Raw genomic sequence first — 12,318 nt, forward strand, 5'->3', positions numbered from 1 at the left:
CGGGCTTTTAATAGAGTCTTCTTCCTCAAGTCACTTGGATACATTCCCATTTTCTAAATTTCAGACCCATCATCCAGTTCGCTCCACTGTCCCTCCGTCCAAAACACCCACCCAGCATTGATCTGAGCCCTGGGAAGACATTTGATGGTCATGACTAAATTATTGGGGGCATTAATAATGTATTTCAATTAGTGGCTGATCCATTCTTCACGTCCAGTAAATGTAAGGCAGTAGTTCTGCTGTTTATTGATCAATTCTTTAATACTTAAGTCACTATTGGACTGCACCAATCTCATTTTTAGTTTTAGCTATTAGATGGTGCTTTGTGACACTTGTAAACCGAAACAATTACATTACAGTACAGCTAGGGAGAAATAGCATATGAGGAGGGACACAAAGCTTGTAGGTGTTGTTTGGCTATTCAGCCAATCACTGATATGCTAATCCCCATGGCCATTCCCACCCAGTCCCCTTTTATCATGCCTTACCATCAAAATGTGTGTTGAAGGGCCTGCCAGTGTTTTTTTAAAAGCAGTCTTCAGAGAGTTAAGTACTTGATTGGAGCTGTAAATGCACTACTGATGTAATGAAATGTCTTAACCAGGTCTGCCTTCAGCCACTCGATTTATAGGCACTATGAGTGTCCTTCAATGAAGTTATGTTAAAAACAAGGATAGGCAAAGCCAGTTGTTTTGGGTTGTGTAGAAGTGTTTGGCAAATGCAGTGTTTGGCAAATAGCAGTGTTTGGCGAATGCTCAAATAGCCCAAACATGAGTACCTGGGCTATTATGTGCCCAGGTACTCACACCATTTTGGAGCTGCTATCATTGGTGGCCCGTTAATACAAGCACAGCAGTGCTTGGCAAAAACCTTTCCCATGCCTACACAAAAGCCAGGATTGTTGCCTTTGCCAATGCTTGTCTTCTGTTTTCTGTACTCCTGTACTTAAGGGTGTGTACTTGTTATGCCAGCTTTTTTGCCTGTAATTAATATGTAATGCTGTGATCTCCAGAGTGAAGTCAGTTATAGAATGAATGCCCCTGGTCCATGACCATTTACTTACTTTCTTTATGGTTCATACACGTTCTAAAAATACTGATTACTCAGATGCCACCAAGGGTGGACTGGGAACCAAAAGAGGCCCTGGAAATAATGTTCCAAGTGGCCCTTATTACACATGTTCAGCAAACCCAACCCCTTTCATACAAAAGAGGCCCAGGGGGCAGAGGCCTACCGGGAAATCTCCAGGGTTCCCTATGGGCCAGTCCACCCCGGCCCAGGGGGCAGAGGCCTACTGGGACATCTCCAGAGTTCCCTATAGGCCAGTCCACCTCTGGATGCCACGAACTAATAGAACTAATAGAACATGTTGACAGAGGGATGGCAAAAGAAACCGTGATCTCCCTTCCTGGGAGATCAACCAGAACACCAACAGATGATCCACAGCATCAGAAATGAGCACCTCTTGTTCTTCCTGTACCTTTCAAATAAATATTGGCCCTGGTTGATCTTCATCACTTAGGTGGTGGGATGTTGTGCTTCCAGGTGTACATCCTTTCCTCCATTTCCCAACCATCCTTTCTCTCCTTCGTCCCTTGCAGGAGGACCGCCAATCAAATCGTCTGTAACACCACCGCCTCGGTCGAGGGGCCTGTGAAGGTGTCGGTGCAGGTGGATAAAGCCAAGATCGCCCACGAGCTGCTTTACGAGTATGTGGAAGATCCCACCGTGCACCGGATCGAGCCCGACTGGAGCATCATGAGGTTGGTGCCCCCTTTTCGATTGGTCTCAGGATGCTCTGTGTATGTTTTTCAGTTTGGTTTAGCAGCCTTTCCTTGTAGATGTGTCCGCGTGCAGGCTGTTAGGATCCGCGATCAGGTTTTAGAGTAACATATCAAAGGCGTCTATGAAGTTACAAAAGATATTATTTATGAACAAATTAGGGCTTTAAGTGGGCCAGGGCCCTAAAAGTCTACAAAAACCGCTACCAAGCTGGGGCCCTCTCAAAACTCCACCTGTAATCATGCAATGAAAGCTCCTCTGTGCACACAAGTTGAAAATTGCATGCACCAAGCCTTCAGTTGAGGAATGCATTTAGAGAACTAGAAAGACGTGCTCAGCCGAGAGCTGAGGCTGTCCAAATACGTACATATGGTTCATAGTTTTCAGACATGTTACTGTTCCGGTGACTGTTGTGATAAATGAAGTGAGCACCAAGCCCAGGTTGCATAGTGTGCTCAGAAGGATCGCATGTTTAAATTACTATCACAGACCTATTTGTCAGATATGTGTGATGTTAATGTGTTTTCATGTTTTCACTTTGTAAAGGTTTATTTTTGTAAACCATACTCAAATAAATAAACAAAAATGTCAGATATACAAATTTGGGGTTTTTCTTATGTTCCCAAAATGCTCTTTGATTTTATGCAAAGCAGCCAGATGCCTTCAGTAGTGCTCTTTATCCACACCCTTTCTCATAGGTCATTTATTTACAGAATATGTTAAATTATTTATATATTGAGTCCGACAGCAATCTATTCATAGGCAGCTGTGTTTTTTTTACCAAGTAGCCCAGAGAGACTTTTAGTTACAAAATGCAGACTTGATGCAAACAGGACTTCCATGCTGAGTGCCACAAAACACATATTTGGAGGGTCTCATGATGTATTGTTTGGGGCAAACGGTCTGCCCCCTCAAAGGCTAATCTCAACCCTAAGACAACCCTAAGGCCACAACTCCTTGGTAGAGAGTCTTCCCCCACACCCTCCACACACACAGGGATTTTCTATGCCACTTAAACCACTGGCCGTGTTTCATGCCCTATTGAAAAAGGATGCCCTGCTCAATGCATTTCAAGACAGCTTCATGAGTACTACCCGTGGGAGGTTTATTTCAAATATTGTGACAAATGATGATTGTTAAAGCACGTGGGACCAGTAAGAGTGATTAAACCTAAGGGTGTAATGGATCATCAGACAGGTCCGGAGTAGACTGTGGGACAGGGCCCTTTAGCATTGCTTTTTCCCTAATCCCAGCACGGCTCTATACATCTATGCATGGGATGTATAGTGCAGAAAGCAAGCTGGGAAGCAATGGCGTGCTGTGCATCGGGGCCTCCCATGCAGGGGTTACATGTAGAGTACAGGGGTGGCAGAGGTGCGGGGTGGGCAGGAAAATGGGAGAAGGAGAAGAGTGAGCTCTGGGAGAGGAGAAGAAGGGTTGAGTGACGTGATCAGGATTGATGAGATGTTCTGTAAAGAGTGGTGACTTTAGGTCCTTCTTGCTGGTCATGGGTAGCGTGCTCGCTTTGACATCTGCGCAGGTTCGAATCCCGGCAGGGCCAAACTCAGCCTTTCATCCTTCCAAGGTCGATAAAGGTGCACCACACACCGTGGGTAATAATAAGCAGCGCTCAGATACCTGAGGGTTCGTAGCGCTATATAAATGCTAAATTATTATTATTATTATTATTATTATTATTATGTGTAGGATGGAGGGACCTGCCCTAACTGCAGTGGTAGCATGTTCCAGAGACAGGGTGCCAGCAGGGAATGGGCTGCACCTGCATGCATGTCCATAGTAACATCCATGCACATTGATTCTTCGGTCACTATGAGTAAAAACCCCTGAACGTCATATGCCACTGCTCTTCAGAATGGCCTCCTATTTACCACACTATGTCGTGTTCTTTCTTTTCAATATTGTATCGTTATTGTAATGTTCCTTGAACACGAGCAAGTGGGGGGCACAGCCACACTTTACCAATGCCCCATAACCTTTCCAAGAGTGGCATAGCGTTTCCCAAGACCATACAGGTCCCCTATATCCCTGTGGCTGAGCCTGTGGCTTCCACACCGAATGCAGAAGCTTTTTTTCAAACTATGCCACCGTTTTTCCTACAGAGTTCTGTAGCCAATGATTTAACACCTTTAAGATGTACAAATCATGTATGACACTTTACGGGACGTACACCATCCTGGGACAAACAATAAGTATGTCTTGCATTCCATGAAATGAAAACACACCAATTGGAGTTGACAAAGTCCCATGTTACACGTGAAAAACGGATTTATTTATTTTATTGTTCGTTTATAAAGCGCTTAACACTAGCAAGTGGTTTCTAAGCGCGGGATCCGAACCTGGGTTGCGCCACTTCCAAGACAAAGGCGTTGCTATGCTTCCTCCTCTCACTCATTACTGGCTACACATCGTGGAGTGCACGTAGTCATGCTTGATACACCATTGGGTGCACACAATCATGTCTTGTGCACCGTGAAGTGTGCACACATGTTTTGCACTCAATGAACAGCGCACTTTCTGTGCACGTCAATGAGTGCAATACACTCCATAGAATATACAGCTATTAAACGCATCCAATTGGCTGAATAAAGGTACGTATTGTGCAACACAGAGTTTACAGAATCATGCACCCCACAGCATGGAACATACAGAATTAAGTATCATACTCCACAGAGTGGGAGAATGCAAAATCAGATGCCATAGTGTGTGGAAAGTACTTCTTATGCACTGCATTTTACAGTTATTGGGAGAAAGACACTGTTATCAAACACCATACAGTGTGCACAATCATGAATAATACACACAAAATCACAGACCACACCACATGGTGATTACCAAAGTAGCTTCAGACTCCATGGAATACAGTGTGGGACAGCCAGCCCCTGTGTTCCCGATTCTCATCCAAGACCAGTCACTACACACTGTCCACTGACCGGGGTAGCAGCCCACACCCGGTCACCTCAGAATGTCCCCTCACAAGTACCTTACCCGCTGGGCACCCATACCAATACTTCACCCAAGGGGCACTAACACCGAGAGGTCACTACGGACGCATCGAATGGGCCCTCTTTGCTAACCCACCAAGCCCTCTACTAACCTGTGCACACTAACATGTTCCACCGCTACGCTCAAACACCATATATGCGCGCCAACTAAGCCACTAGCTCATGGCAACAGAATAACCCTCCCAACGAACATAAAACAACAGTACACTACACCTATTTGGCCAACTTTCCAAATACGTGCACCGGTGGACAGAAAACTCTCTATGCTTTTGACGCAGAACTTGTCGCAGGGGTGCACAACTGATTTTGCTGGAGGGCTCGAATGTACCACACAAGTCCCATGCAGTGGGCCGCAGTATACACGGGAGTGAGCGGGTGGTAGGGGTATCGTGAGTGGATTTGAGTGGGGAAAAAAAGATGGGTTTTGAGATGGCCTTTTTATGTATTACTTGTTTGCTATAGCACGCGATACGTATCCTTCTAATGCCAGAGTCATTTTGATTTATTTGTATCATGCGACGGAAATCATGTTTTAAATCGAAGTAAAACTGCACATATCATGATCCAAAGACAGAAAATGAACCACAGAGGCGCCCCACATCTGACATGACAGACTTAGAGACTGATATGATATTTTATTTGTATCGTGCTCGTACACAACATGTTTCAGAGCGCGACTAGGCAAGGGAGGGGAACATGTGAGAACACAACACAACAACAATTTTACTAGGCCCAGTGACATTGAGAACGGGCAAGGGCATGGGAAAGGGAAAAAGGGAAAACGTGCATGGAAGGGGGAGAGTGGAAAGTGCGGAGCAGAGGAGAGTAGAAATAAATAATAATAAATAAAAATAAATAGAACATTGAGGCAATAAACAGTGGTAGTGCAGCCAACAAGTGGCAAGTGCTGTGTTTAAGGCAGCAGACTGGGTAAGTCTGATAAGTGCAGAAAAAAAAGAAAGAAAAAGACTGACTGTCGTTATGCCAGGCAACACTTCATCGTTCCACTCATGTGACTTGGAGGGCCATACATAATGTCCTGAAGGGCTGCAGGGCTGCATATCGTGCCCCCTGATGCAGTGACAGCCTCACATGCAGACCGCAGGGCACTTCCAGTCTGCAAGGATCACAACTACAGCAAAGCTATCTAGCCTTTTTTCTCTCGTCCCCTCAAACCCAACCAGGGGTCAGGTCCTAAACGGAAAAGTGTGGGGACGCATTAACATACCACTTGAATGTGGCATCACCAGAAATTAGCATATCAAGCTGCCCTCTGAAAAAAGTGGGGGACTCCGTCCGCCTGCGTGTACACTCGACTTGTGCCCTGAACCCAACCTACCCTAAGCCCTCGTTCAGATGCACCAACGCACCTTGAGACCACGCGAATGGCAGCAGAGCATGGCATAAATCCCAGTAACATAACATATAAACAAACAAGCATTGGCAAAGCCAACCGTTTTGACTTTTGTTTGGGCATGGGCTAGGCGTGGACCAATCTCTGCCATAATGGTAGTAAGTGAGCACAGTATGGCAACTGCTGGAAAAAGGTGTGAGTACCTGGGCTTATATTGGCACAAGCCACAAGAGTTGGCTTTGGCAATGTTTGTTCTAACAGGTCTGAGATCCCGGTAAGTCCCTTTGACATGGCGAGTCTGTACCCACCCATCAGTCCTGGCGTCTTAAGGCAGCAGGCAGGCGGCACAGGACCCAGCCTGCCTCGCCTTTCAATGCAGCGGGGGCTAGCACGGCTGACTGCCCCTGAAGAGGAAAATCAAAGCGGTGCAGCTCTCTAATGGGTTAATTAGTGTTTGCAAAGTGTGGAATACTTAAACAGAGTGCAGGACCGCTCACGGGGAGGCATTATTCTGACTGGCACACGAGGCGCGCGCCATCAAAAGCACATCTGCATAATAGGTTACTGTGCCCGCTCCTTTCATTGAAGCCAGTGGATCATGCTGTGCTGGCGGGCCGCCGATGGCATAACGTGTCCTTGGCAAAGCATTCTTGCACACAGTTTGTGCAATGCTACATTCTTATGAGGAAAACACAATTGCAGAGTCAACAAATCAACATGCCTTATAATTGTGTGATATTAAAAAAGCACACAAGTCTCTGAGATCTATCAAACCTGGACGTCTCCTTTCTAGGCCCAGTTTCTCCCTCCAAGGATGTTCATTTATCCCCTGATTTCTTCCCATGAAAGTCTAATCTATTGCTTACATAGCACATGGAAGTTATTATTAATATCCTCTCGGCCAATCAGAATGTTCAGAATGCAGTCAATGACTACTAAAATGGACTGCATCTGGGACATTCTAAATTCACGATAGGCCAGGGAAATAACAGCAGCCGGGATATTCTAACAAGTTCTTTCTCGTCAAGGGGTATGCTGAAAGCGATTTAAGCTCTAAAGAGAGGAGGTCTGACCTAAAGGCTAGAAGTGGTCTTTAAGCTGTGGGACTGGCCCCCTTAGGGTGGCCCAATGGTGGGTCAGGCGGCGTGAGGCTCTTCAAAAAGGGAGTAGGGTGACTGTTTTTAATAGAATATATAAGCAAACATGGCATCTGGGGCGCCCAGCATCAATATGTTTGTTTAAAGGGGGGTCTGCAACAATATTTGAACTCGAGGAGGGGCTCAGCATAAAAAGGGTTTGAATACCACAACCACTCGATAGTGAAGTTTTGAAGTCAAGTTACAAGTTCACAAAACTGACTATCTCTCCCCTTTATCACTTTGTGTGATCCTGGGCAAAACAAAATAGCTCGTTGCTCCATCTCTATATTTTTTCATAACATTGTTAGCACTTTGAAAAGAGGCAGTAGGCGCTATATAAAAACTAGAGCCCATCACATAATGGTCTTCCTAAATGCTATGTGTTATACACCACCAACTGGACAAGCCTCAGTTCAGTGGTGACTGTACTACTGCCACATTCTCTCCACTCCCGCTTCCCAACAACCAGTCTCCAGAGAGTGTAGAAGTGTGCTGCCATATTGTGGCTCTATTTCTAGAAAAAGGAACAGTGACACCCCCTTTATATGCCTTCCCCAGGATTCTAGTCGTGCAAATAATACAATTCGAAGTTCCACGGACCGCACAGAAGTCCGTCTGGGGTAAATGTCCTAATTGACTCCAAAAGGTGGTTTTGTGGTACATGCCCACCACATGTCAGAGATAGAAACATTCCACACTGATTTACCATGACAGTGGCAGAAACTTCAAGGCTCCCTACTTCCATACAATACAACACAATGCAATTCACAACAATGCAATACTATACAATACAATACAATCTAGACCAGTCCCCATAGACTGATGCCAACCATGACATGTAGAAGGACCTGTACCTGGTGCTACTCAGAGAGGGCTTGACAAGTGAACTGGGACATCAGGACCACCGCACATTTCCTCGGTGGAACACGGTGATACCAACCGGTCATGGCCGCCTGGCAGCCCTCAATGTGTCTCGTGTGAGACCGAGCCAGAATCTCTCCCAGAGAAACATGGATCCTGTGTATGATAGATTCTGTTGCTGTTGGTACTCTTGTTCAGAGGAGAATTGGCTAGCATGTCAATGCTGGACTGCTCCAGGGCATGGCAAAGACTGATATGTTTTAGATAGTTCTCCTCTGTGAAAGATAGTGAGCTAAAGAATCTGGGTAAGGCTCTCGTAACCGGGACTAATGTCCAGCAGAGGGACTCCCAGGACCCCCCCTTGTATGATGGATTCAGACCACCCAGGGGAGACCTAACCCACGGGACCTTGGTTACACCATCCTGAATCCTCTCCTACTCCACACCCCACCACCACCAGGAAGTTATGTAAAGGGACTAATTAAACATATTTGTGCTTCCCAAAGCTCCCAAATGCTTCAATACACCACTTTTACTCAAGCTTCTAAGGACTTTCTCATATCTTACACCATATCTTGGGCATGTCGTTTTTTTTTCACATCTCCAAGAGAAATCAATTTCTTCAATTTCCATCTTCTTGCCGTGTCCATGTGGCATGTCCGCGTCCATGCCTCAAGACCTCTCTCATCAGACACGCTGTGGACAGGCGGTAGCAAAACAGGCTGCCACTGCTACGTTGGCTGGAATAACAAAGAAGAGAAATTTGACTTGCAAATCAGCCTTGAATGAGTATTAGTCAAGAAAACAGCAGAAAGCCAATGGGCTGCATCAGTGCAGAGCAGCCGACTGTCACTGGCACCCGAGATATGAAGAACTGTTCCGTTCAACATTCAGCGCCAGCACCCTGCGCATTCTGCAAACCATGCATTAATGAGGCAAGCCTAGAGGCGCCCCGCTGAACTCAGGGTCTCTTGCCAAAAGGGGTCTCTCAAATGCCACACCTTTTAGGTACCCACAACTTCCGCAATATATACACATGGCTGTAGAAAAAAAAAACTGGGGTCCTTCCTCTCTGACATCTTTTTCTCTGCCTGTGGTGTCCCCCAGGGATCTAACCTCTCTCCCTGGCTGTTTAACCAGTACCTGGCACTTCTTGCCCACCGCATCGCCACTCTCTGCCCCAATTTTCAGTGCTATGCGGATGACACCCAGCTCATTTTCAGGCTACCCTCGGCCTCCTCGTCTCCTTCCCTCATCTCTGACTGTCTTTCTGCTATCCAGGAATGGTGTGCCGCCAATGACCTCTGCCTTAATGCCAGTACGACTGAGATTCTACTCATCGGCACACCCACTCCCTCCTTCCCTGCAGCTCTCTGGCTGGCCTCTCTTGGCCCTCTTCCTGCTCCTAAGTGCAAGGCAAAAAACCTCGGGGTCATCTTCGACTCCACACTCTCCTTCTCTCCTCACATATCTGACATCTCTAAGAAGTCACACTACCAGCCACACCTCCTCAGAGGTATCCTTCCTTTCCTCTCCTTCCCCCAGAAGCTCACTGTCTCTAGAGCCCTGGTTCTCTCGAAGCTGGACTACTGTAACAGACCCTATCTAAATCTGCCTGCCTCTACTCTCCGCCCTTTACAACTCATCCAGAACAGGACTGCGAGACTTGTCCTTGGCCTCAGGCCCAGGGACCGTATCTCTCCAGGACTGACATCGCTACACTGGCTCCCAGTGGCTGCGAGGATTAAGTTCAAAACCCTCTGCATTGTCCACAAGGCCTTCTGGGGCCTTTGGCCAAAATACCTTCAACTCTCTCTTCCAAAGTATCTTCCTTCTCGAGCTCTCCGCTCATCCGCCTCCAACTCCCTCAGGGTCAGCCCCTTCTCCAAGCAACGAGTTGGGGGTAGGTCTCTCTCCGCAGCAGGGGCCTCCCTCTGGAACAGCCTTCCTGCCTCCCTGAAACTTGAGGAGAACCATCTCCGGTTCCGGAAGCACCTCAAAACCTTCCTCTTTGCCTCTGCTTTCTCTCCCCCATTACCCTGCTAAATTTACTGAAACTGCAATGAATCTGCTACTGGGCCACTCACCGAACTCGGTCCTTGGCCCAGCCAATCTCCCCCGTACTGCCTCCCTGGCAACCCATGCACTGTGGGACTGTTTCTGTATCCCTACAGCCCCCCTTCCCAGCACTTGTCTACACTTACCTTGCTCTTGCCACCAGCTGGCCCTTATTATTTATTTTTTGCTATTCTACTGACCATATACTGCACTTCCCCTCTCCCTTTCCCCCTTGCACTTTTCCCCTCCCCTCTACCCTTGCACTTGCACGATCTGAATGACACCTGGCCTAGTAGGATCGTTGTTTGTCTCCCCTTGTCCCCCCCCTCCTCGTTGTGCCTTGAAACACTTGTGTATAGGGGCGTTATAAATGCCATATCATATCAACATTGGCCTATGAGCCAAACAAATACATCTCCTGGTGTACTTGACCTTAACCTCTTTAGCCATTGTCCATGTCTTCTTCATAATTAATGTTTAATGATGTTATTCATGTTTTTACAACTAGGTTTAAATGAAGACCAAAACTCCCAATACCTCGCAAATCAACTTTCTTCTCATCATTTACTGTGGCCATACCTTGACGAAGAAATGCAATGATTCCAACCACACACCTTCCAATCATTTTATGTTAGATCAAGTAGTATTCTAATGTGTCACACAAATGGCCGCTCAGGGGGAACGGCATCAGCCAATCAGGTGGCTGGAAATGCGGGCGGAAACGGCCATTGTCCACCTGCGTTCCCAGAGCCATGCACACCCTTTGCTTGGGTGCAGGCATTTTCGTAGTACCGCGGCCCCCTAACCTCTCTCGACCCCCCACACCCATGACACCTCAAACACCCACACCGCCAATCTTATCTACTAGCTATGGGCTTCCATTCCCTCTTGCCCCGATCCCTCGCCGGTCCGCAATGGGAATAGAAAAGTGAGTGCTTCTTTCCTATTTACTACGGCGGGAGCAATCTTTGCTTTTTGTTTATTTGATGGGAGATTGGGCATGGGAAAGATGCACGTGGCCCATCTCCCTTTAAAAACCCCAAATAAAATACTAAAAACTATTCACACCCCACAGCGAGCCATAGGGTGCGAAAAGCTAGCACGCCCTTGTTCAGGGGTGTACATGGCAGGTAACGACCCTGAGCCCTCGCAGAGACCCTCACTTAACTCGGCCCTACCTAGTCTTGGACCTGTACCTGACCTGTACACCCCAGGACGTAGGGCTGAACGCTATATTGACCCTCTTTGTGGCACCAAATATTCGTTTTTATTACATATAAGATAGGTTCCCCTCACAATAAGCATTATTGGAAGTCAGAAAGAAATGGAGATGAGAGCCTTTACGAGTCCACAGTCCTCTGAGGTGACAGGCTTCTCTTCAATTCCTTTTCATACATGGGAACAACCCCGATTAACTTTCCCCACTGTTGTAAAATCTATCGTTTCTCAGTTCCACACTTGTTCTTCTTCATGGCTGCTTTCCTCTCTTCCTTGGCAGCCATCTTGTATTCCCAATCAAAGGTTTACTTTCAAGAAGAAACTGAAGCACTAAACGTATGCACGCGCTGGCAGGAGTTCCTGGGTCCCTTGATGGAAGTGTGGCATGGTGGTAGAGGGGGAAGAGGACAGGCAACTCAAACTTGATATTACAGTAATGGCCTTCCCAAATTCCAATGCTGCAATGAGCAAGTGGATTGTTATATTAATGGCCTTCCCAAAGTCCAATGCTGCAATGAGCAAGTGAATTGTTACAGTAATGCCCTCCCCAAATTCCAATGCTGCAATGAGCAAGTGAATTGTTACAGTAATGGACTTCCCAAATTCCAATGATGCAATGAGCAAGTGAATTGTTACAGTAATGGCCTTCCCAAATTCCAATGCTGCAATGAGCAAGTGAATTGTTACAGTAATGGCCTTCCCAAATTCCAATGCTGCAATGAGCAAGTGGATTGTTATATTAATGGCCTTCCCAAAGTCCAATGCTGCAATGAGCAAGTGAATTGTTACAGTAATGCCCTCCCCAAATTCCAATGCTGCAATGAGCAAGTGAATTGTTACAGTAATGGACTTCCCAAATTCCAATGATGCAATGAGCAAGTGA

The 12,318-nt window shown here is 46.6% G+C and overlaps 1 protein-coding gene across 4 annotated transcripts in view; it reads left to right on the top strand.

Annotated features, from left to right (window-relative positions):
* Positions 1-12,318, top strand: part of PLXNA4 (plexin A4) — a 1,277,179-nt gene that overhangs the window by 1,022,431 nt on the left and 242,430 nt on the right. For all 4 annotated transcript variants that reach the window (XM_069629627.1, XM_069629628.1, XM_069629629.1 and 1 more), the window contains one exon: positions 1,602-1,763. In XM_069629627.1, coding sequence (XP_069485728.1) covers positions 1,602-1,763 — 162 coding nt within the window. The remainder of the gene's footprint in view (positions 1-1,601; positions 1,764-12,318) is intronic.

The sequence above is a fragment of the Ambystoma mexicanum genome, chromosome 12, assembly GCF_040938575.1.
Source record: "Ambystoma mexicanum isolate Mex_15411 chromosome 12, UKY_AmexF1_1, whole genome shotgun sequence".
Classification (NCBI taxonomy): Eukaryota; Metazoa; Chordata; class Amphibia; order Caudata; family Ambystomatidae; genus Ambystoma; species Ambystoma mexicanum.